Genomic DNA, 27582 nt, shown 5'->3' on the forward strand with positions numbered 1-27582 from the left:
GCGGCGGACGAGTTGAGCTAACCGTCGATGTTAAAACCGGGGGGATTACGGCTGCATAATGCCGCCGCTCTGCCGCGGGGCGTGTCGCGGCCAATCAGGGAAAACGCGGAAGCACTCGGCAGCACTCCTCGGCTGGGAGTAAAGAACAGGCGGCCCTGATGTTAACCGTTTATCTCCTCTGGGCATTTCGCTAATCAATCAAAGTAATTGATTGGCTGGAGTCCACTCGGAAGTTTTAACGACCGCCTAGTTATGAGACACAAACCAGCAGACACCGCAGCGATCCATAACCAGCGCTGTGGTGAGCAACAAACTCCCCGCACACACAGTATCTGTGCACACACCAACACGGACCCACACTAATGTACGGGCAGAATCATCACACCAACACGGACCCACACTAATGTACGGGCAGAATCATCACACCAACACGGACCCACACCAACACGGACCCACACTAATGTACGGGCAGAATCATCACACCAACACGGACCCACACCAACACGGACCCACACTAATGTACGGGCAGAATCATCACACCAACACGGACCCACACTAATGTACGGGCAGAATCATCACACCAACACGGACCCACACTAATGTACGGGCAGAATCATCACACCAACACGGACCCACACTAATGTACGGGCAGAATCATCACACCAACACGGACCCACACTAATGTACGGGCAGAATCATCACACCAACACGGACCCACACTAATGTACGGGCAGAATCATCACACCAACACGGACCCACACTAATGTACGGGCAGAATCATCACACCAACACGGACCCACACTAATGTACGGGCAGAATCATCACACCAACACGGACCCACACCAACACGGACCCACACTAATGTACGGGCAGAATCATCACACCAACACGGACCCACACTAATGTACGGGCAGAATCATCACACCAACACGGACCCACACCAACACGGACCCACACTAATGTACGGGCATGATCATCACACCAACACGGACCCACACTAATGTACGGGCAGAATCATCACACCAACACGGACCCACACTAATGTACGGGCATGATCATCACTCGGAATGCTCACACCTAATAAACAAGCGCGCACACACACACACGTCCCACTCCCACCTTTTGCTCACACACACACACACACACACACACACACACACACACACACACACACACACACACACACCTAAAGAAAGTGTCTCTCTATCACCGGCAGCACATTTGGAGGTGTGCAGCTGGTAGAATTCAGTTCCCCATCTGTTAAGAACGGAGCAAACTGTGAAGCCGTAAAGCTCAATCACACTGACTGAAATTAACAGCACTATTAATAGCAGGAGCCGGGGAGAGAAGAGGGGGATGAGAGAAGAGGGGGGGGGGGGGGGGGGATAGGGTTAAATGGAATAGGATCATCATTTCCTTGTCTCTCAACGCTCAGTCTTCTCTCTCAACGTGGGTGCTGGGGTCTTAATTGCCACCATTAACTCACACAGGACATAGAGAGAGAGGGAATTTTGGAGAAAACAGACACACGGGTGGAATGAAAGGAAGTGAGGCAGGCCTGATGAAGGCAATTTTGAGCCTGTGATGGAAGGACGGTGGAGGGTGGCAGGCAATTTCAACATTGAAATAGAGGCTCTGGGCAAAACATACTGATATGAAATATAAATGCACTGTGTGTTTGTGTGTGTGCATGCGTGCATGTGTGTAACCATGCCGGCTGAACACAGGGGAAGCCTCGGCTCTAATACATTAGTCTCTTTGGGGAGATGCCCTAATTAATAGCTTGACCTCCTAACGGTTGGCCCCCTTCTGCGAGCTAACATTTAGAAGTGCACTTAATGAAAAAGGACGCAACAGTGACATTAATGAGACAGGAGGACTTTGTACAGAGCTCAATCTTTTTTTCTTTTATTTCCCAACAGTTTCATATCCTGATTTTATACATGTCCGAACTGAGCGGAGAGAAAAGAAAAGGAAAAAAAAAGAATACAAACGAACAAACATAGAATCAATCTAAACAAAGTATTTTAAAACAATAGTACATACACGCGTCAAATACACCAATCCTGTTTTGTTTTTCACCGTTTTGTGTGGCTTCCTCCCTCTCAATAGACTTTTAAGCCTCTCTGCCTGATGCAAGAGTGGTTACCCGCTCTAGTGATTCCGTCATGACTTCCTGTGTTTGCACGAGCCGGACTGTCTATACACAGAGCAGATAGTCTACCCGTCAGGTTGTGGATAACTGTGTGTGGAAGGGTGTCACATCCGTTATTTCCATCAGAGTGTGTGTGTGTGTGTGTGTGTGTGTGTGTGTGTGTGTGTGTGTGTGTGTGTGTGTGTCTAAATCCGTCTGGGTGAGATAGTGAGTGAGTGAAGACGAGGGTGAGATAGTGAGTGAGTGAGTGAAGACGAGGGTGAGATAGTGAGTGAAGATGAGGGTTCCCGCGGGGTGTCTTGGCGCTCCTGTCTGCAAGGTGAATTGTGTTTTACTGAGGGTGCTTGTGGAAGCTCGTCACGCTGATCAGTCCTTTATGCATCCGTGCATCTCGTCGACATGTCCGTATTATATATCCATTCACCCAGTGAGTGTCTCCATCGGTAGAGGGGGGAAGGGGAGGGGAGGTTCTCCAGGTCTCCTCTCGTCTCTCAGTTGGACTTGGACCAGATCTTCCCACTGCCGCGCAGCCTGGGAACAGACGGCGCAGAAAAACATGTAAAACAGTTCAGTTCAAAGATGTGTGTGTGTGTTTAAACTTTATTAAAAAAAAGCAAAGGGCTGTACCGAATGTAATTTTTTAACATTCAAAGCTTCGAATGTCTGTCGTCATATTTTATGATGTAATCCAAATTTTTTATTTTTTATAAATATCCTCAAACTAAATCCTCAATTTGAATAAAGTGATTAATCTGATTAAATGAGTATTTTCTTTATTAAATAAACTTTCTTTAATGAATATAACTCATCAGTTGCGTCAACATAAATAGGTAATAGAATAAGGGCACGGTTGGTACGAAAGTGATGGTGACATCTTGATGGAGTGCAGAGTGCCAAGCGGATGCAGATAGGCTACATCATTTATGATAAATGTTTTATTTACATTTTTATGACAAGTCATATACTATAATATTAGTATAGCCTAATCTTTATCTGCAACTGTGAAGAAAACCCCCATTGGTTTAAACAGAATGAATACACAGTGCATCTGGAAAGTACTCATATCCCTTCACCTTTTCCACATTTTGTTATGTTACAGCCTTATTCCAAAATTTATTAAATACATTTTCCCTCAAACTTCTACACACAATACCCCATGATGACAAAATTAAGAGATTTTTTGCAAATGTATAAAAAGATTTAATAGCACATGTACATAAGTATTCACACCCTTTGCTATGACACTAAACATTTTGCTCAGCTCGATCCCGTTTCCTCTGATCATCCTTGAGATGTTTCTACAACGTGATTGGAGTCCACCTGTGGTAAATTCAATTGATTGAGCATGATTTGTAAAGGCACACAACCCGTCTATATCAGGTCCCACAGTTGACGGCGCATGTCGGAGCATGCAAGCCATGAAGTCCAAGGAGTGGTCTGTAGACCTCCGAGACAGGATTGTATCGAGGCACAGATCTGGGAAGGGTACAAAAAAATTCTGCAGCATTGAAGGTGCCAACGAGCACCGTCGTCTTCATCATTCACAAATTAAAGAAGTTTGGAACCACCAGGACCCTTCCTAGAGCTGGCCCCCCGGCCAAACTGAGCCAGCGGGGGAGAAGGGCCTTGGCCAGGGAGGTGGTCACTCTGACAGAGCTCCAGTGTTCAGTCCAGTGTTGTCCTTCTAGAAGGACAACCATCTCTGCAGCACTCCACCAATCAGGCCTTTATGGTAGAGTGGCCAGACGGAAGCCACTCCTCAGTAAAAGGAACAGTTTGCCAAAAGGCACCTAAAGGACTCTGACCATGAAAAACTAAATTGTCTGGTTTGATGAAACCAAGATTTAACTCTTTGGCCAGAATGCCAAGTGCCATGTTTGAGGAAATCAGGCACCGCTTATCACCTGGTCAATACCATCCCTACAGTGAAGCATGGTGGTGGCAGCATCATGTGGGGATACTTTCCGGATTAAAAAAAAATTAATTAAAAGATATTTTATTAAAAAAGATTAATTTGAATGTTGATTTAGAATTCGAATGTCAACATTATAATCGAAACGTCGAACTATTCGGTACAGCCCTAAAAGGCTTAACAGTGTTATTCATCCAGGTAAAAACTAATTTACTGGCACACATATATATATATATATAGCTATTGTGACCAAAAGGTCAAACCTTTGGCACTGTTTGAATGCACTTCCAAAATATTGTGCATTTCGACAAAAAAATATGTATCTAACAAGACACTTGTGAAAAGAAGTTTCATGGGTTTTTCTCATAACTAATTTAATATATAATGGTTTATCAAGTTGAAGAATAGGTTTGATTATCTTTATCTTGTTGCGAGGAGTGCTTTCTGTAAAAATCAACAGTAAATTCTTGAGTGAGACGTGAGCGGTTTCTGGCACCATTATAATTTTGCCAGTTTTACTGTTAAAGATTCGGTCTTGTCATCACTGTATCTCATCTCAAAGGATCGCTATTCACGCAGAGGTAAAGAGATGTGGCAAATAAGCCTTTACCCAGAACACTTGTTATATACAAAAATTTATATTTACCTCATTCCAACTCTAGATGAGCAAAGCACTCATTCCAATGAACACATCCAATGAAGTGTCGTGCTGAGTGGTTGGAATTACAGGCCTTTATTATGTCAAAATATGTCAGGCAATCGGTAAATAATCATCACTGCCCATTTATCAAGAACAAACACATGAAACTAAACGAGGCGACAGCTGAGCAGCTGTTCAGATCAGAGGAGGAAGAAAAGCACCGGGAGCGTTTGTGTGACATTTCCAAATCCAGGACAGATGTGAAATTAGCGTTTGATAATTGGGCCGGATGGAGGCGGTCAGGCAGAATGGAAGGAGAGTCCCTGATAGCAGCGTTATTATGGCCCTTTTCCTTCCACTTGCCATGGCGAACTGCGCTGTCAAACCGAGTGCACAGGTTCCAAAATGGTTCCCATGGTAAACGGGGAGGTTCTACATGAGGTTCTCAGAACTGCATTTTGGAGCAGCTCAGGAGGTGCTACTAAACGTGAGTTCCAGGAACACTGAGCTAGCAGCGCTCTCCATTGTGATTGGTCAACAAATGTGTCGCCACATCCAAACAGGCAGCTAGCTGGGGGCGAAAGTTCATCACGCCTTTAAAAAAAAATATTTTTAAAAGAAATATCTCATACCAGGGACACTGCTGTCTGGACAAAATGATGAGGTGCATAACCTAACCTTACCTACTCCCACAATCTTAAAAAAACATTTTCTAATCATTTTCTTCCAGGCTGTCTGATCTAGCATCTACCTTCTTGAAGTACAGTGGAAAAAGAAACAAGAACCCACCTCTTCCAACTTTCAGAGGTTCCTTTATAGAAGGTTGATAATGGAAGAGCAGCTTTAGAGTACCACTGCAAAACACAGCCAGTGTCTTATAATGAAGCTGCTACATGCACACGTACACATGCACACGTACACATGCACACGTACACATGCACACGTACACATGCACACTCACACAGAGCTGGATTTGAATATTTATTGAAAAAATTTAAACGTTTGGGGGGTGGGGTGAAAGGATATACAAATACAACATGTATAGATAGTTTTCTTGTGAAATAAAGAATATTTAAAATCTAAAGCCCTCCTCCAATAATTTATCAAGTTAAATAGCCCGAAAAGGGAGAATAGAAACCATGATTTTGTGTCAAAGTTCACCATTCTGTCTATGCTTGACTTGTAGAGAGGTCACAAAGGGTCACAAGTCAAAAAGGTTGAGAAGCACTGCTCTGACATACTAACTGAAGTGATGATTGGGGGGGGGGGGGGGGTCACAGGGTACGAAACGCCGGAGTCAATCTCGCATTACTGACCCTTTGACTTTTGAGCTCTTTTTGCCCGGTTGCCGTTGTTCCTGAGAGGAGGCGGGGTCTCGTGGCTCTGCTGGCTGATCCGCGTCCTGATTGGAAGCGGCTCCGGCGGGGGCCGGACCAGATGACGGAGAGGCGGAGCTGGCTTTTAACGTTTTCTGCAGGTTTGAAACCTGGGGGAAGTAGGGGGAGAGAGAGGAAACAAGAGGAGGGGGGTTGAGAAATGAACTTGTAGTTACGGACATGCTGCTTTTAACAATACATACTAATGTGGGGTCAATTGACCTATCTCAAGCCCCACCCTCTTTCCTGATCCTCAAATCACATCCGTTGCTTGCAACAGTTGCGATTGGAGGATCAAGAAAAGAGGGCAGGGTTTGAGATGGGTCAATACCAAGCTAAAACAGGGCAGTGAAGAATTGGCCAAATACTATAATCTGAATCTAAAAGCAACATGACTTGATTTTCTGCATTTCTTGGCACACACAAGCATGTTGTGTTTCTGTTAGGGTGTCACTGTCACTTTCTGTTGGAACCTGGTGAAATGTTAAATATTCAAAATGTAATGCTAATAAACAGTTTATTAAAAATGTTGTGTAATTAGGCCTAACTAGCCATTTAGCAATCTTGCAGTGTCATTAGTCATCATCATGGGCCCTATATTCCAAAGGGTGGTGCTAGTGTTTATAGCTGAACTATTGAACAAGGACACACAGGAGAATTCACAAAGAATGGATTGTGCCCCCTAATAGCACCCTTAACACTTTAACTGCCACACACGAGATATCTCGGGTTTATTAATATGTGGTTGAAAGCCACTCACGAGATTTCTCGGATATATATATTTTTTTTAGCGATCTGAAATCATATTGCATCACGCGAGCCTACCCGAGTATACCCAAGCACCGCCGGCGATCATATGTGGAAAAAAGCGCCCCCTATCGTCTCCCAGATGACATAAGGGATTTTGGAATGGACTCAATGAAAATGGATGGGGGAAAAAATCCGGTACTCCACATTTTACAGTCCACTGATCCAGCCGGGGTTACCACAGTTCATTCTGGAGCCTCTCAGCCCCGCGGAATCATGTACTGCACTGTACACACGGTGGATCTATAGACTTATCGATTTTTTCGAATGGTGATCAGGAATTGGAATATACCAGTTGGATACCATCTGATGTCAGGTAAGGAATCTATGTTATCAGTGTTAGGATAATCAGACTAATTTTGATGAAGTTATAAGCCGCTTTGTGAAATGGGCTATTTCGGTTTCACTGTAAAAGTCCAAGAGGAAATCAACGCGGCGATTATCCGTGCGCGGCCCGAATGTGCTTGCGTGCACGTATAATATTGATCATCTAGCGTTTATTTGAAAACTATTCATAAATAGGCCGACGAATATCAACGTTGTGGAATATTCCAGTAAAAGACGATTTTCATAGAATGGTCCAGAATGAACTGTTTTTTTATCTCAAAACGGGTGCTTTTCTAAATGCTCTAAAACGGAAATGAAGCGATAAAAAACCAATCTGCCTTGACAGCACTGACTGGAAAATAGTCTTTGATAAGCGACGGGCAGATTAGACACATAGCCATAATTTAAAACATAGATTAGGCGATATTAACGTTAACATTGAAGTGGATGGTGGCATCAAGGGGGTAAAAAGGAAAACCCGGCGTGGCACTCAAAGTGTTAACTGTGTGTGATTTGCGCCTGCTATTTGCTCCGTCTTAACTCATTGGACGCCAGACCCGAGGATAGTCGGGTTATCTCGCCATGCGTTGAGCGCCAGGACCCCCGAAACATCGTTATTTCTTTTATTCGATTTTTTTTAATTCATTTCAGGCACACGGACCTCAGGGTTACCATAGGGCAGGGGTCGGCAACCCTAGGCACGCGTGCCTGCATAGGCACGCAGGGGCATTTGCATAGACACAGGGGGCAGCAGTAAAAAAAAAAAAAAAAAAAAAAAAAAAAAAAAAAATCTTTGCTCTGAAATATTATAGTGAAATATTTTGCACTGTTGTCGCATTTATCTTGTTGAAATCCTCCCACAGGTTCTTTTTACTACCACATATTTAATTGAGACCCTTTATTTGTTTATTATTTCAATTTAGCTGGAAATACATTGCTACATCATTCAGTAACATTTGCAGAGCCTTATAACAAAAACATTATTACGGTCACCATTGTGACCAGTGGGATTAATCAACAATTTTTATTATTTATTTTTCTATTTCATTGAACATTGCACATGTTAAAAGCCATTTTTTTTTACTCAAAATGTGAGTATTACCAAGTCAACTTGTGTTCTTAAAACAATGACAATAAACATAGTTTTATTAGGTTGAAATAATGTGGTTGTGTACTTATTTTTCTGTTAACTTATTATGGATTGAAAACTGAAAACCTTAATGCACAGTAACTGAACTCAATATTTTTAAATTCTGGTAACTTATTATAATTTTTTTTTTACAGTGTAGTCTTGCGATCAATCAAAACTTATTTACACGATATACCTCACATTCACCCTCCATTCACAACCTGGTGTTCTCCGGGTGTTCTCCATTAGGCCTGTAGGTGGAGCTATGACAACACAGTACAGTAAACACACCGATGGTGTGTGATGTGTCCAAAAATGAATGGGCAAATGTGAGTGAAATGGTTGCACTGTATGCAGCTGTTTGTTTGCATTGCATTGCCCCCCCCCAACTCAGATTTAGGGTTGATACAACCATCATAATAATATTGTTAATAATAACAATAACAATAATGATGTAATAATGTAAAGATTATCATAAAAAATACCTGATTATCAGAAAAAAAAATTACGATGCATGGAATATTGTTGAGGCACACTAGTTACAACTATATTTCAAACAGGCACTCCATGTCAAAAAGGTTGCTGACCCCTGCCATAGGGAATCATTCTGAGATCGCTAGAGTGCAATACCTGTCGCATCCTGCTAGGTGGCAGTATCGCCCACCCTTTGAAACCTTTTTTTCACACCCGGTGTTACATTTAATTCCCTCCGGGCGCAGTATTTTGGGTCAGGCAAGTCTAGCGGTTCACCCGATCACATTGAAACGCATCCAATGCCCCCAGCTAATTGTTGTTGTGCCGGATTATGTTGGGGACACGATGGACACAAATACTGGAAATCGTGATCAGACAATTGGAATATTCTTTTTGGGATACCTCCTAGTAAAAAGGACTATATGACATCAATCAGACTTTGATCCAACCATGATTTCACATCGATCACAACGATCATAATGTAACATACTCCAAAACGTATGCCGTTGGTGACGATCAGAGCATCAAAAAACGACCCCCCCCCCCCCCCTCTCATGCATTCATGATGAAACATAATACCTATTATATACCTAGGGCTGGGCGATAAAACGATAACGATAACTATCGCGATAAATCATTTCCTCGAAATAAACATGAAACGTGGTCGCAAAGTTTCGATATATCGATTTTCCAAGCTTGGATATGAGCACACGCACTAACAACCAATCGGTGAAGGAGATGGCCGACAGCGGAAGGAGACGTAGAGAGGCATGACTCAAGTCACTCAGTAACGAGGCTGGCTAGGATAATTAGCTTGCACGGCGCTATTTTATAGTTTATCTGCCGAGTTGGTGTGTGTTTTGAATTCTTAGGGTAGCTGTTATAGTAGTGTAGGGTATACGGTGGACGTCGTTGCAATGTATTGGGGCGGAACAGAGTATTTTATGGTCATATTTAGTACGTTGTCATGGAATACACCGCTTGGAAACGAGGCTGGCTAGGATAATTAGCTTGCACGCCGCTATTTTACAGTTTACCTGCCGAGTTGGTGTGTGTTTTGAATTCTGAGGGTAACTGTTATAGTAGTGTGGGGTATACGGTGGATGTCGTTGCAATGTATTGGGGCGGAACAGAGTATTTTAGGGTCATATTTAGTACATTGTCATGAGATACTCCGCTTGCTCTGGCTAACTGCTAACGTGCGCGGACTGATGACGACATCAACTCGACTCTCGAGACATTCGCAGCAGCAAAACAAGTCTATTAGTAATAGCCCGTCCATCGGCGCCGGGCATAAGAAGTTAATTAAACTTGACAGACATTATATCGACGATAATTATCGATATCGAGTTATATGAAAATAATTTTATAATTTTATCGCGATAACGTTTTTGGCCATATCGCCCAGCCCTATGTATACCTTTGAATTGGAAATAATAGTGTGTCCAGGCGAGCAACGCCAACACTTTTAGCTAAATTCACGTATTGCTACATAGCGCCGTTTTCAGGAATTAGCCAGGATCACTCTGAAATTATACAATATTCACCATGGTATAACACGCAAACGTATACATGATTTTTATTAAAAAAATTCACATGTTGAACGATGGATAGTTGATGTCAAATGAGCCATAGTATTGTCTCCATAGCTATAATATAGAATATAGATATAGCCCTGCAAACACTGCCACGCATCCCTATCTCTTAGAGCGGTGGCGCAGTAGGAACAAAAATGGGCTAGACCCGTGGCGCTAGGGATGCCCCCTGAAACCCGGTTCTAAACAGGAACCGGTACTAAATTAGAAAAACCGGAGTATTGATAAGCTCCGACGTTATCGGTACTGCTATCGGTATAGTCTAGGAGCAGATTAACTACGGAGCTAACAGTGTGTACCACTATGAATTGAAAATGGGGGACCCTGATGTAAACAAGACAAAAGTCTTTCTCTGGTCTGCATCCCCTTAACAATTGTGTGTATTGAGCCGTACTGTATTGTACCCATTCTGCAATCTGTTAATAAAGTTTTCATTCATTCACCATCCATCTGCGACGCAACGGAGCGGATTAGCTACGGAGCAAACAGAGTGTACCATCCATCTGCGACGCAACGGTGGCAGCAACACTTGAAACGGAGTAACGTTAACGTTATGTCGAGTTCATACTACACTCTACACGTATGAACTCGACATAACGTTACTCCGTTTCAATGAAGTGTTTAATTAGCAGCAATCTTGGGGCGCCCCAGTGGCAAACCACATAGCGCGCTCAGCCGCGACACGGCCGACCCGGGTTCGACTCCCGAACCCGTCGTTATTTGCCGAATGTCTTCCCCCCACTCTGTCTCCCGTTCCTCCTCTGTCTCTCTCTACTGGACTGCCCATTAGAAATAAAGCGATAAAAAAAAAAAACGCCAAAAAAAATAATTAGTTGTTGAACATGTAACGTTAACCCGGAAATGGAAACGTGTGGACAGGAAGCGGTCATGAAATCGTTGGTCATTTTTAGTCTTTTAGTCTTATTAACACTTTAGTTGCCAAAGGACGAGTTTAGGCGTCCTTCCCCGCCATGCTCAAGTTGCCGAAGACGCCGTAACCCGTCTTTGATATCAATATTTCAAAAAAAAAAAAAGTGATCGGAATCATATTTCCTTTCCGGGGCCCTGAGACACAAGTGTGATCTCCTCTCAATCCTCTAGCGGTTCAAGACCGCCATCTGGTGGCCGATCGGCAGATCGAAAAAACGGCAGGACTCACTCCATATGTGGTCCGGGCACTCGCTAATGTTAGAGAGACTCAGTCTTCACACAGTGAACATCGATCGCTGCAAATAACTCGAAAAAACAACATGATTTGGACGTATATATTATTATACAACCTGGAAATGGACCGGGTATTTCAACATCCCATAATGGAAAACTGTCTACCCCACGCTGATCGCCCAACGGCCCGCGGAGACTGGGGTGAGTTTTAGCGTGTAATATTACCGTGTTCGACACTAACTGCTATGATGAACATTTGACCCACATTAGATTAATGGTAAAACGTTGCCCACGGAATTATAAACGATCCCTCGCCCATCCGGTCAATATCAGATGATACGTAGAAACTTCTAGAAGTACGTCCAATTGAAATTTTTGATCTCGCACAGATTCCTACCAAACTGTATTTCATCATCAATATAATGTATTTGGGGCTATAAATCACGTTCTGGAGAAAGCTGCATACTTTTTAACATACTTATACTTTAGATCATATTTTAGTATGAATATGTGAATGAAAAAGTTTAACGTTGCTACACCATGAACAATACATATAGGACCTTGAATGGGCCCTAATAATGGCAATCTAGCAATAGAATTTAAAAAGTTATAGCCCTGCAAAGAAGGGGAACTTCTCCATGTTAAATAGAGCTGGCAACGGATGGTATATCATGAATTTAACCTTAGGCAATCAAAGTGTTAACTAAAATAAGTGTTAACAAAATAAAAATAAAAAACAGCAGCACTATTGGATAACTGAGTCATGTTTGCCATGTATTTCTTTCTTTAGGGGAGTAGGACAATTGTTTCACAGTTTTAGCATGATGTTTTATAGATGGCTAGGTTAAACACAGGGGGTTTGATTTGATTGAAGTTTATTTCAAATATGCAACAAACAAACATCAAGTACAGATAGCCGTTCAAATAATAAATGTATAATTTTTTTTTAAATAATAATTTAAAAGAACCGATAAGAGTATCGATAAAGTACCGAACCGTTAAGCAGTATCGATCAGAGTAGTAGTATCGATAAAATCCTAACGATACCCATCCCTACGTGGCGCTGAAAGAGTTATGGACCTATTCACTAAAGAATGCGCAAATGATATACTAGCGCATACGGTGTGCAATTTGCTCCTGATATCCGTTACTAGCGCAGTTGGCTTGCAGAGTGCAATTTGCTCCTGATATGGTACAATTAGAGCTGCCACGATTACCGCAGTATCGCTGTTACATCACGCCCACCGCAGAGTTAGGCTGAATACCGCATCACTGCTGTTTTTTATAATAATAATAAAGTACCCTGCTCTGTCGAGGTTCCAAGCGACCCTATTGGGTAGAAGTGGTACCAGAAAAGTCATGTGAAACACTGCAGACCACTGATTGGTCAGGAGAGACGCGTCACACGTTGGAGCGTCCTGCACAAAAGCAGAAAGCCGCCATCTTTACTGCCTCGCTAAGGATTCATTTCATTCAGGATTTGTTTGCAGCAGGACCAAGTGCAATAAACAAAAAAGGATGGATTCACTGTGTATTCTGCCTCATTTATTGATGAAACAAAACCGACATCAACCCAATTTACCACCGAGCGGAGAGTTTAGTGTCACAAAAAGATCGCTGATGTGTTAAGCTTGTTGTTGTTAGCCTAATGCTAACGCTAACGTCAGCAGATAGACACGAGAGGTAACGTTAAAGCTTGTAGAATAGACACAATGAGAGGTAACGTTAGCTTTAGCAGAATAGACACAACGAGTCTGGTTAATGTTGTTATTGATTGATTGATTGATTGATTGATTGAAACTGTTAAACTCTGGCTTGCTGCAAGCCCTCGGACATAGCTATGCTCACGGAGCTTTCAGTGTACACAAGGGGCCCCCGCCTGCGTCCCCACACAGAGACAAACGGAGTAGTACCTGCAGTGGAAAAGGAACGAAGTACCAGGTACCTAAATCGTTACGCTAAAGGGAGCAACCATAGAAAATGTTTCATCCTACAAGTATCTTGGGCTATGGCTGGATGAAAAGCCATCTTTTAAAGTGCATATTGGAAACCTCAAAGAAACTTAAACTAAAACTTGTTTTTTTCTTTGGCAACAAACAATGCTTTTCTTTTGAGGCCAGAAAGAAACTTGTTCAAGCCACATTCCTGTCTGTAATTGACTATGGTGACATAATATATATGCATGCTGCCTCTTCAATGCTAAAAAAGCTAGACAGTGTGTATCATGCTTCTCTGCGCTTCATCACTATAGTGCCAAAGAGCTTACTCACCATTGTGTGCTTTACCAAATGGTAGGATGGACCTCTCTGTACGTACGGAGGAAATCCCACATGTTTGTTTTTATATATAAGGCCATCATAGGGAAGCTTCCCCGTTATCTTTCCAACCTAATTAGCTTTGCCTCTAGCAGCAGCCATACCAGGTCCACAAGATGGCTACTTTAAAAAAAAAACGAGAATAAACACTGAACTAGGAAGAACAGCTTTTTCAAGCTTCGCACCTTGGGCATGGAATGGGCTACAGGACCATATCCACTTAGATACCCTGGTCTCTCTCTGCGAGTTTAGGTCTGTATTACATAACTTCCTACAGGAAGAGTGTCGCTGCTTTCTGTAGTCGGGTCCCAGCTGCAAAACTGCAGAGTTACTGTATTGCCCTGTATTTTACTGTCGTGCACTTTTACTGTTATGTAGACTGTTCTGTTTTGTGTTTTTATGTTTACGTGTGATGTATTGTGTATTGTGTACATGCACTTTTATTATGTTCTTGTGTGATGTACCGCACATTTTATTGCTGTCTGATGTTTGCGGGTGTTATTGCTGTCATCTTGGCCAGGTCTCCCTTGCAAAAGAGATCTTGTATCTCAATGGGACTTCCTGGTTAAATAAAAGGTTAAATAATATTTTTTTTTTAAATGCAGTGGAAAAGCGCCATTAGACTAGAGGCAGGCTATATGCTATAAAGAGTAGACTAAAAAAATAAAAATAAAAAAAGCTTTCATTTTTTTTTGCTCGGTTATCTCGGCGGTAGGAAATATTTAGCAAATTTGTGCGGTAAGGAAAAAATCAATACCGCGGCAGCTCTAGGTACAATAGTATAAATACTGCACATGCAACAGTATGCATGTCCTAGGACAATGGCAGACAGAAAACAGAAGTTTCAATTCTCTGATTGCAAATTGGAAGTCCTGACAATCAATACTGTAGCTCTTCTAGTCCTTGGGCCAAACACTTTATTTTATTCCTATAATCCCTAGATTGTGTTTTGATATGATAGACAGTTTGGTTTTGTAGCTTATTAGTGGTTAACGAAAACTGAGTTTTTGCTAAATAAGTCTCCTGCCAGATCTTGCTCCCCTTAGAGATAAACCCTGAGTGGTAGGAAGGTCCGATAGACTCAGTGATTATCTCTACGTGTTCAGGAGACTCCGGTGCATAAAACGTGATCATGGTCATGTCTCTAGTACCCCCACAACCCGACGTACGAGCGAATCTATGAAGGGGAGCAAAATATGGCAGGGGACTGCTTCGTTAACCACTAATAAACTACAAACCGAAACACAATCTAGGGATGTATAGGAATAATAAATGAAAAAATAACATCTAGAATTTGCCCACCCAGATGGTACCAAATTGTTTGTCATGTCATCCCAACATGTAATAGTTTGAGCAGACCTGTCCATGGGGCTGAATCTGAGCAGACCTCTCCATGGGGCTGAATCTGAGCAGACCTGTCCATGGGGCTGAATCTAGTTTGAGCAGACCTGTCCATGGGGCTGAATCTAGTTTGAGCAGACCTGTCCATGGGGCTGAATCTAGTTTGAGCAGACCTGTCCATGGGGCTGAATCTAGTTTGAGCAGACCTGTCCATGGGGCTGAATCTGAGCAGACCTGTCCATGGGGCTGAATCTGAGCAGACCTGTCCATGGGGCTGAATCTGAGCAGACCTGTCCATGGGGCTGAATCTGAGCAGACCTGTCCATGGGGCTGAATCTAGTTTGAGCAGACCTGTCCATGGGGCTGAATCTAGTTTGAGCAGACCTGTCCATGGGGCTGAATCTAGTTTGAGCAGACCTGTCCATGGTGCTGAATCTAGTTTGAGCAGACCTGTCCATGGGGCTGAATCTGAGCAGACCTGTCCATGGGGCTGAATCTGAGCAGACCTGTCCATGGGGCTGAATCTAGTTTGAGCAGACCTGTCCATGGGGCTGAATCTGAGCAGACCTGTCCATGGGGCTGAATCTGAGCAGACCTGTCCATGGGGCTGAATCTGAGCAGACCTGTCCATGGGGCTGAATCTGAGCAGACCTGTCCATGGGGCTGAATCTGAGCAGACCTGTCCATGGTGCTGCATCTGAGCAGACCTGTCCATGGGGCTGAATCTGAGCAGACCTGTCCATGGGGCTGAATCTGAGCAGACCTGTCCATGGGGCTGCATCTCTTGGCCGAAGGTGGGCACTGTGTGCCAATGAAAATAATTTCAGACTTAGGAATATTTTTAGAGTGATAAATTAAGTTGTATTTAAAGTTTAGTTAAGAGAATAGAACCCGCATTCTCATATACACCAGAATAAACTTTTCATTGACCGTGTTTCCAGTGTCTACTCCTCATGGACCCAACAAAACGTTATAAATTAAACGTTTATTCTGGAGCATATACATGGTATGGATGCACCGATCCGACTTTTTCAGTCCCGATACCGATACCTGGGCTTTGGGTATCGGCCGATATCGAGTACCGATCCGATTCAGTCGTTATCGGGACTGAAAAAGTCGGATCGGTGCATCCCTACTCATATGCTCCAGAATAAACTTTTCATTTAATTGTTCAATTAATAAACTGTATGCCTCACTGTGTGGAAGAAACTGGGATCATTCTTTTGTGCAAGGCAACATCAGGCTTGACTTAAAACATTACTTTCCTAACTTAGTGAAACGAAATGTAACAAATTAACACAGATATAAATGTACTGAATTGTTATTTATTATTATATTATTAAAAAAAAAAAAATTTGATACCCGATCCAGCTATTTTAGTCATATCGGATCCGATATCAATATCGGATCGGTGCATCCCTACATGAGTGGGTTCTATTCACTTTATTGTGATTATTATCTAACCCAACGGATCACCGGAGACGCTGGCCACTAATGCGCTTAGTTACCACCAATTCTCTGAAGACATCACTAACGTCACTTTAACTGCGCATGGCAATTAGCGCCGATCTTTGTGAATTGGAGTATTTTTGCAATGAGGCTCATTGCATAGAAAGGGGCAAATTCTTCTACCATATTACCTCATTTAAATACCTGCAAATAGCACAGAGATGCAATGATGATGATCAACGCAGTTAGCACGGTATTTCACCCTTTGCGAGTTCTTTGTGAATAGCAAGGTTTGTTTTGGGGCTATTTGCACAGGCATTGCGTCCAAAGAATCTGCGCAATCCCTTTGTGCATTCGCCCCATACTGTTGTAACTGCTTGTGCAGTCCCCAGAGTTATTTGGCATTCCCTCTGGCTGGAGCTCTGGGTTTCTCTGCTTAAAGAGCTACAGTAGTGCATGGCTGCCGCCAGACAGCAGACACATCAACAGGCCTGCTTGACTAAAAACTATCCATGGACACAAATCTTGCCAGAGTGGCTTAATCATTATTAATGAAAGGATAACTGCCATTTTATCAGTTCGGCAGAAATGAATGCCTTCAGGATTTGTATAGCCTATTCTGTATTAGGGGTGGGTAGAAAAAAAAAATCAATACTGCGATATATCGCCGTACTTCCTCTTGCGACACGTTATCAATACACTGGCACAGAGTATCAATATTTATTTAGAAAGAAGATATATTTTTTATTTAGCTTGACAATACCATTTTACTGCAATAAAAGAAATGATTGGAATGAGGTGAACAGACTGAAAATGTTATCTAAAGCACATGACATATTTTATTGCAGATGGTATCAAAGATTGATATTTGCTTCATGTACAATTGGCCAGTTTGTGATGTACACTAAAGAATCTGATAAGCTTTCATGTCAATTCTGTGAATGAATACATAATTCCTGCTTTTTATGGGTATTTTTTCTTTCACTGTGACACCACAGAATTTCACTGCCACATGACAAAGGGTTAGCCCTTTCACTACATAAGGTTAACCCTTCCACTACCACACTACAGATGCGTCTGTAGTGTGGTAGTGAAAGAGTTAACCTTCTGTAGTGTGGTAGTGAAAGGGTTAAAAGGCGATGGCCTGCTAGAGTGAAAGACTGACATCCCAGTAGTAGCTCGAGGCCTGACAGACGCAGACACACACAACACTGACCTCTGTCTCCACCTGGAGGCCTGACAGACGCAGACACACACAACACTGACCTCTGTCTCCACCTAGAGGCCTGACAGACGCAGACACACACAGTACTGACCTCTGTCTCCACCTGGACTTTGATCTTCAGCTGGCCCTCTCTATACTGATTTGCTCTGGACACCTGCTCTTCAATTCCACACAACACCGCCTCGCACCCAGCACACCTGAGAGTGTGAGAGAGAGAGAGAGAGGAAGATCGAGGGGCAAAGAGAGCGAAGGAGGGAGATGGAGAGAGTGAAGGAGGAGGGGAGGTGTATAGAGAGACGGAGGGTCAGGTAAACGGGAGAAGAAAATGTATAATTGAGACACAAAACGGACTCCATTGTATGTTAAATGTAAATAAATGAGAACACAGTCACACACACACACACTCTACTGACCACTCCTGCAGTGTGTTGGCGATGTTGGGCAGCTCGTTGGGGCCCAGGTCACGGCCCACGCTGCAGTCCACCTCCACCTGCTGGTTCCGCTGGTCCAGCTTGCCCTGGATGATGTCACAGTACACCGCCTCGATCAACAAGTCCTCCAGCTCCCGCACGTTCTTCAGCTCCAGCTGCTGCAGGAGCAGGGAGTAGGGCAGGCACTGAGGGACACACGGGATAGATGGAAAGACTTTATGTGCTCTTTATTACCTTGGTAAACAGTCAAGAGAATTTAATTCCACTCCTCCCGGAGGGTCGAGAGAAAATGACAAAACCGGCGAACATTGAAATTGCTAATTTGCCTAAATGTCACTGTGAGAGGGAGGCGAGGAGATGGCAGAGACGCAGTCTGGAGTTTAACAAGCCTTCATTGGGCAATTAAGGAGTGCGGATGTAAAGTACCTGCAAGGAAGGTTAAAGTGTGGCCTGCATGTAAAAACATGGAAGAGCAGAGGTCGAGATCAGTGTGACACAGCTAGAGACTGGGCTCCTGCTGAACACATTCAATTTAAGACTTAAAAAAAAAAATATATATTTAATTTAATTGGATTTAATACCCATTTCATATTATGTATGAATATGAAATATGTATATATATATCCATATGTATGAAAGGTATGAAGGCGAATTACTATGAAAGAAGTAAATCATATTTAAGACCTTTTAAAAAAGGGCTAAAATTCTCATTATTACATTTTAAGACGCCTGTAGAGAATAATGGGGATATGAGGAGAAGAGGGGCAGAGATGAGACAGAGCTGCCTGACCTAAGATTGAATGGATGGATGTTTATCAAGAGTTTTATTAGGTGTATTTAGTTTTATTGACGAGTTTCATTTATCTTTTTTTCTTTTATACCTAGTCTGGTGGGAGACACAGGAGAAACATTTCACTGCCATTGCATAATGTACCGGTATATACGATGGTGATTTATGAATGGATGAGAAATAGAACGACAAGAAGAGGAGTAGTAGTTGCTGTGCCAAATCTGGTTCGGGGGGGGGGGGGGGGAGACAGACTCTGCTGCTATAAATAACGGCATGAGCTTAAGATCACAGTCAAGCTCACAAGAACTCTCTTTTCTTTAATCTGGATAATGTGCCCGAGTTACGTAGCAAAGCCGGTTTCAAAAGCCAAGTTGATAACATCATTAATATCAATTATTGCTGTACTGAGCCTGCGAGGTGGGGTTGATGGGTGCAGCTAGGAAAGACAACTCTGCTTTATGGGTGGTTGCTTTTCTTCCCAGCATCATCCAAATATCCAAAAGCTTTCCACCAGTTTCAGCAGCAGAGACACCGACTGGCCACTCGGCAATAATTCTATTCAATCTTCATTTAATCTCGAAGGATCATTCAGAGCAAGCTCTCATTTACAACGACGTTGAGAAATACAAAACATAATAAATAAAAAATAAACACGAAAAAACAACATAGAGACAGAAAGTCAATCAATTACAGTTAAGTGGTTTGCTATTAACGATTTAAACTGACCAATAGATACTAATGAATTGAGTTTTAAAGTGCAGTGCAAAACATTCCATGTTTCTGGGGCACAGAAGCCGAAAGCAGATTTCCCTAATTCAGTGAAACTCTGGGTGTAAGAACAGGTGGTAGGTAGCAGCTCCTGAAGTGGTACCTTGAGGTTGGACGCCAGGCTGATGATGGAGAGGTGACGGAGTTTGTTCCTCTGTGCCGGGGTCAACTCTGGGAGAGACGCCGCCCGCTCTGGAAGATTCAAGATTCAAGAGGTTTATTCATCACATACATACACAAGACATATAGTGAAATGAAGATGAACATGCCCGCTTCGATTGTGCAAAAAATACAAATAATAATAGATAGATGGACGAGAGAGAGAGTAAGAGAGAGAGAGAGAGAGAGAGAGAGAGAGAGAGAGAGAGAGAGCAAAAGAGGGAGGAAGATCGAGGGGCAAAGAGAGGGAAGGAGGGAGATGGAGAGAGCGAAGGAGGAGGGAAGGTGTATAGAGAGACGGAGGGTCAGGTAATAAACGGGAGAAGAAAATGTATAATTGAGACACAAAACGGACTCCATTGTATAGAGAACAGGAGTGTCAGAAGTGCGAGGGTCACTAGGTCATTATGGATCAAGGTGCTCGACTCAACCCTTTTGAGGGCTAGCGTTATAGGAAGAGATGTGCAGGTGAAAGCAGAGCTGTTTGAGCAGTCGCAGAGCAGAGCGAGGTGAGGCTGACGGGTCTCATGTGACTGCTTCTCCCCTGGAGAGGAGACGGGCCTCAGCTCTGACAGCTCCTCTCAGGGCCTCACTACACAGCTCTAGGATTATTAATGTGCTCCCTGTTGGCGTTACTAGAAAGGGAGGACAACAATAAAATAAGCCTTTTTTTAGTCCGTCAGTTGATATTCAGCATGAAATAAGATGTACTATAATAAAAAATGTAGGGATGCACGATATATCGGTGACCATATTGGTATCGGGCGATGATAGTGATTTTTTTCATATATCAGTATCGGTCCGATGAGCAAAACTGAGCAGATGCATCGGCAAGCATATATTGATTGGTGATAGTGATTTTGTTATTGAGTGCATCAGTCCGATGAGCAAAACCTGGCCGATGAACAACTGATTATTCCCACATTTGTTTGGGTAACGTTACTTGCATGCGACAATGACGCAGCACAGGGTTGTGGGCTAACATTGTTTCAGTATGTACAAAATGTGATCATAAAAATTTGTTTTATTTATACAGATCATATCGACATTGGTAATATCAGTTATAGGCCATAACAGAAATGTTAATATCGGTTATTGGTATCGGCCCCCAGTCAAACGCAGTGCTTAATTATTATTATTTCTTTATTTGATCCTTTATTTACCTAGTTCAGTTAATTTACTAAACTAAACTGAATACCCCACCTTAATAATATTTTTTGTTTAATTCAAGTTGTGTGTGTGCTTTATTAATCTATGTGTTGTTGAGGAACTGAAACCAAGAGTAACTGTGGTTGTTTGAATATTGGATGCCTCCTATGTTATTAACACATTGACCGCCAGCAGCAGGGGACGCTGATCCCCCTTCAGCGCCAGGTCTTTATTCAATGGATATAGTTCTAGAATAGCAAACTTGCTAGTCCTAAAACTATATTTTATATTATAGCTATGGATCTAATAACGCTGTCGACTGTCAGTGAGTTGCTTCTGGTCAACATGCAAAAAACAGATTGTTGGGGCGGCTACGTGGCGTAGTGGGCAAGGCGCTCGCCATGAAATGCTGGAGACGCTGGGTTCGTCAGTTCGAGCCCAGCGCTCCACATTTGCTTTCAGTTTAGCTGGTCGTCCGTACTAATACACATTGGCCGTATTAGGGGGTGGGAAACTGATGGGTGGGGATCGGGCGTTGTGGACAGCGACTCCTACAGGTCGGTTGGTGCGCCTGCGCAGTAGAATCAGGAAGTGTCGGGGGCAGCGTGAGCCTCCCACGCGTTACTCCTCGCCACTGAGAGATCGAGCTGCGCAGGTGAAAAGATGCAACTGCTGTTACCTCAAGTACCGGAGGGGACTTGTGCTATGTATGACTTAGTCCACATTGCAGCCGGCTTGTGGGAGGCAAGAAACAGCGTTCGTGACAGGGGAGGGTTGAATTGGATGATACGAAATTGGGATGGGAGAAAATATAGAAAAAATGGGAGAAAAAGTGGATACAAAAAAAAAACGTACATTTCCGCTTTATACCGTTTTGAATACGAGTATGGTTTGGGTTAGGGCTGGGCGATATGGCCTAAATATGATATCACGATATTTTCTGACCTTTCGGCGATACACGATACACATCACGATGTTTTTCTTTTTTACCCCAAACAATTCATTATGAGGCTTACCAAGACAGTATTTGATTTTGCAAGCTAACATTAAAGACAAAATAAAATACCCATGCATTTAGCATTTTTATATTATATATTAGATTTAGATTATTAGATTATATATTGCATATATTTAGCAATGAGATATTATATGATTTAGATATGAAATATGATGAATTGAAAATGGGGGACCCTGATGTAAACAAGACTAAAGTCTTTCTCTGGTCTGCATCCCCTTAACAATTGTATGTATTGAGCTGTACTGTACCCATTCTGCAATATGTTAATAAAGTTTTAAATCAATCAATCAATCAATCAATCAATAGCATTTTAATGAAACTACTGTATATATGTATGTCTCTAAATGTTTTGATGAATTGAAAATGGAGGACCCTTATGTAAAAAAGTCGAAAGTCTTTTTCTGGTCTTCATCCTCCTGTACTGTATTGTACCCATTCTGCAACCCTTTAACAAAGTCTTCACTCATTCATTCTGACGGAAACATATAATTTTGATTGACAGTCGAGTCTGCCAATTACGTCACAGCGCTTGCACCCGCCCTGCTGTTCTTAGCACCAATCGGCAAGCTCCTAGCTTTTTACTTCCTGAATGTCCTGTGGCTGAACAACGTCAACAAGGCTACTAACGTTAGCTCCCCGCGGCCGTCGAGTAGGAGACCAGTGCTAAACAGGATGACTAAATGAGGCATAATGATTTTACTACAACGAATGTTATAATAAAAGCCTTTCCATACATCTGTCTGATTGAAAACTTTATTAACAGACCGCGGAATGGGCATATCTCAGCACGGGCTGAGATATGAACGAGTAACGTGTGGACAGATTGACGCGACACAATCCTCTTGGGCAAAACATCACGATATCCACGATACGTTGAAAAAGTGTATCGTTAATGAACTGTACCCGATATTTATATAATATCGTCATATCGCCCAGCCCTAGTTTGGGTGATTCTGAGTAATTCCAGGAAAAGACGAGAAAGGGCATTTTAGTGTAATCCAGTCATCATCACATTGTAATTTTTCGGCTGATTATCTAATCATCCTGAAATCAACGCTAGATTATCATTATTATATCTCCTCGTGCATACATGAAATGGCCCTCGTAGCGCAGTGCCCCCCCCCCCCCCCCCACCGCAGCCAACGGTAATAAGCACATACACACACAGATAGCTTTGATCGCGGTAGAAAGAAATATCAGATCAACACAAGATTTTATATATAGAGTCCTTACCTGGTCTCTGATGTAATGCAAAAAAAATAATCCAATTATCTGATCGCCATTCCAGTTATCCACAGCGATCCTGTTCACGACATTACCAAGCGTTACACATGAACGGGCGGGCGGAGTTAGTGTTCCATGCCATCGTTGTAAAGGCCTGCCTCGCCTGAGTATTTAAACTCCGCCCCCACGGCTCAGATCGGCTCAAAAAACATACCAGACCATTTCCAATGGAGTGCAATAGCTCTGCAAGGCAGTAGAGGGCGGTGTTGACCGTCTGCCAGCTCAGACAGGGTCTGAAGGGTCTGCAGAGGCTGCAGCCATGAATTATGGATATAGCGAATAAAATAAATAACGATCCCAAAAACAAGTTAACACTTTGATCGCCAGGCTTAAATTCATAATTTACCATCCTCCGCCAGCCCTATTTAATATGGAGATGTTCCCCTTCTTTGCAGGGCTATAACTTTTTAAATTGTATTGCTAAATTGACATTACTATGGCCCATTCAACATCCTATATCTATTGTTCAGGGTGTAGCAACGTTATACTTTTTCATTCACATATTCATACTAAAATACGGTCTAAAGTATAAGTATGTTTTATCGTTTTCTGCAGCTTTCTCCAGAACGTGATTTATAGCCCCAAATGCATTATATTGATGATGAAATACAGTTTGATAGGAATCTGCGCAAGATAAAAAATGTCAAATGTACGTGCTTCTAGAAGTTACTACTGATCATCTGATGTTGACCGGATGGGGGGGGGGGTCGTTTATAATTCCGTGGCCAACGTTAGATGATTCATCTAGTGTGGGTGATATGATCATTAGAGCAGTTAGTATCGAACACATTAAAAAATAACGCTGAATCTTACCGTAGCTTCCTCATAGCGTTGGGCGATGAGCGTGGAACAGAAATATTCCTATTATGGGATGTAGAAATATGCGATCCATTTCCAGGTTGTATAATAGTATATACGTCCAAATCATGTTGTTTATCGAGTTATTGGTAACGGATTGCTATCCGTTGTGTCCAGCTCGAGTCCTGGGACTATTACCGAGTGATCGGACCGAATTGAAATGAGCACCAGCTTCCATTTCCTGTTTCCGCTCTGGGCGATCCGCCGATCGGCCACCAGATGGCGCTCTTGAACCGTTGGAGAGTTGAGAGGGGATCAACAGTAGATCTCAAGTGTCCGGGGGAGAAATATGATTTCGATCACAGATTTCTTAAATATTGATATGAAAGACGTGGTACAGCGGTTTTGGCGACCATAGTGTTAACTCGTTTTTCGCGATATTCGCATGGCGGGCAATAACGAGTTAACTCGTTCTTGGCAATTAATGTGTTAAGGGTTTATGGGATTAATACTGGAGGTATTATTGATATATGCACCCTTTGTAAGGTTTCACCCTCATGACGCGACTCTTTCACTCAAGTTAACATTGTCAGGATTTCCGAGCAAATGGAGCCACACCCTTCTTCACATTCACACCTGGGAGCTGCCCAGTACAACCACAGTCTGACACTGTTGACCACTAGGAGCTGCCCAGTACAACCACAGTCTGACACTGTTGACCACTAGGAGCTGCCCAGTACAACCACAGTCTGTCACTGTTGACCACTAGGAGCTGCCCAGTACAACCACAGTCTGACACTGTTGACCACTAGGAGCTGCCCAGTACAACCACAGTCTGACACTGTTGACCACTAGGAGCTGCCCAGTACAACCACAGTCTGACACTGTTGACCACTAGGAGCTGCCCAGTACAACCACAGTCTGTCACTGTTGACCACTAGGAGCTGCCCAGTACAACCACAGTCTGACACTGTTGACCACTAGGAGCTGCCCAGTACAACCACAGTCTGACACTGTTGACCACTAGGAGCTGCCCAGTACAACCACAGTCTGTCACTGTTGACCACTAGGAGCTGCCCAGTACAACCACAGTCTGACACTGTTGACCACTAGGAGCTGCCCAGTACAACCACAGTCTGACACTGTTGACCACTAGGAGCTGCCCAGTAAAACCACAGTCTGACACTGTTGACCACTAGGAGCTGCCCAGTACAACCACAGTCTGACCCTGTTGACCACTAGGAGCTGCCCAGTACAACCAGTCTTGACAATGTTGACCACTAGGAGCTGCCCAGTACAACCACAGTCTGACACTGTTGACCACTAGGAGCTGCCCAGTACAACCACAGTCTGACACTGTTGACCACTAGGAGCTGCCCAGTAAAACCACAGTCTGACACTGTTGACCACTAGGAGCTGCCCAGTACAACCACAGTCTGACACTGTTGACCACTAGGAGCTGCCCAGTAAAACCACAGTCTGACACTGTTGACCACTAGGAGCTGCCCAGTACAACCACAGTCTGACACTGTTGACCAATAGGAGCTGCCCAGTACAACCACAGTCTTGACAATGTTGACCACTAGGAGCTGCCCAGTAAAACCACAGTCTGACACTGTTGACCACTAGGCGCTGCCCAGTGCAACCACAGTCTGACACCGTTGACCACTAGGAGCTGCCCAGTACAACCAGTCTGACACCGTTGACCACTAGAAGCTGCCCAGTACAACCAGTCTGACACTGTTGACCACTAGGAGCTGCCCAGTACAACCACAGTCTGAAACTGTTGAATGACCACTAGGAGCTGCCCAGTACAACCACAGTCTGACACTGTTGACCACTAGGAGCTGCCCAGTACAACCAGTCTGACACTGTTGACCACTAGGAGCTGCCCAGTACAACCACAGTCTGACACTGTTGACCACTAGGAGCTGCCCAGTAAAACCACTGTCTGACACTGTGTTGACCACTAGGAGCTACCCAGTACATCCACAGTCTGACACTGTTGACCACTAGGAGCTGCCCAGTAAAACCACTGTCTGACACTGTGTTGACCACTAGGAGCTGCCCAGTACAACCACAGTCTGACACTGTTGGCCACTAGGAGCTGCCCAGTACAACCACAGTTTGACACTGTTGACCACTAGGAGCTGCCCAGTACAACCACAGTCTGACACTGTTGACCACTAGGAGCTGCCCAGTACAACCACAGTCTGACACTGTTGGCCACTGAGCAACTCCACTGGAGCAGTCGGGGGTTAAGTGCCTTGCTCGAGGGCCCTTCAGCGGTTGGTATTGAGGGACAGGAGAAAGTTATTCATTAACTTCCCCGCCCAGATTTTTCCTGGGGGATCGAACCGGCGACCTTTTCCGGTCACAAGGCCCCCATCTCCAACCTTTAAGCCACTGCTGCTCCCAGAGAAAGAGGTAAGTGGACTGCTGAACTCTGCACTGTGTGAACGACCTGCCAGTACCATCTCAGGACACGAGGTGGTGAGTGTTTCAGGCCACTGTGCCCAGGGTGCCCAGGGTGCCTCGCCTGGCAGGGAGCTCCGGGGCCAGGCCACTATTTATTCACACACCGCTGCAAACACCCTACCTTTGTAGTCGCAGTAGGTTCCATAGGCGAAGAGGTTGAGGAGTTGGTATACTGGTGCGTGAGGGCCCGTCTCCAGCTGTGGGAGAGAGACAACAGAGGAGTAATGAGACCATCGACGTGAGAAGGGAAGGTGGTTGTGTGCTTCATCTTTGCACAGTGAGCAACTCTGAGAAAATGGCCTGCTGTGAGCAACAGAATGATAGATAGTGTGTGTGTGTGTGTGTGTGTGTGTGTGTGTGAATGTGAGTGTGAGTGTGTGTAGTACCTCTCTGACGTTGGGAAGCTCCAGGATGTCGGAGAAGACATAAAGGCCTGGGGTCTCCAACAAGGAGCTGACAGCCTGGGCCAGTGCTGGGCCTGACAGAGACAGGAGCTGCTCCACCTCCATCTGATCAGCACGGCAGGGGACACAGAACAGCTTAAGACACAAGAGAAGAGCAGTAGAGAAAGAAATACACCACAGCAAAGTGACAAAGACCGGGTCAGAGTAAAGAAAACTCCATGTAACACGCCAAAATGATTGGACATTCGCTTACCGTCTTCTCCAGAGTCAAACAAGAAGATAGATAGATACCACTTTCCTCTCTGTGCGTCAGTAGAAAGCAGTTCAGCTGCACATTAGCCTAGCTTAGAAACAATGAATGGAAGCTGGCTTATAACTCCGGCCACTTCTTATC

At 43.7% G+C, this 27582-nt stretch overlaps 1 protein-coding gene across 1 annotated transcript in view; it reads right to left on the reverse strand.

The window, feature by feature from the left end:
* Window positions 1-1886: 1886 nt before the first annotated feature.
* Window positions 1887-27582, reverse strand: part of cops7a (COP9 constitutive photomorphogenic homolog subunit 7A) — a 45331-nt gene continuing 19635 nt past the window's right edge. Inside the window, exons 2-8 of the mRNA XM_084336199.1 lie at window positions 27171-27293; window positions 26906-26981; window positions 20002-20090; window positions 18323-18525; window positions 18001-18106; window positions 6024-6193; window positions 1887-2686 (exon numbers count right to left, since the gene is read on the reverse strand). Coding sequence (XP_084192325.1) covers window positions 2647-2686; window positions 6024-6193; window positions 18001-18106; window positions 18323-18525; window positions 20002-20090; window positions 26906-26981; window positions 27171-27293 — 807 coding nt within the window. The 3' untranslated portion in view covers window positions 1887-2646. The remainder of the gene's footprint in view (window positions 2687-6023; window positions 6194-18000; window positions 18107-18322; window positions 18526-20001; window positions 20091-26905; window positions 26982-27170; window positions 27294-27582) is intronic.

The sequence above is a fragment of the Notolepis coatsorum genome, assembly GCF_963971535.1.
Source record: "Notolepis coatsorum genome assembly, chromosome: 19".
NCBI classification, from domain to species: Eukaryota; Metazoa; Chordata; class Actinopteri; order Aulopiformes; family Paralepididae; genus Notolepis; species Notolepis coatsorum.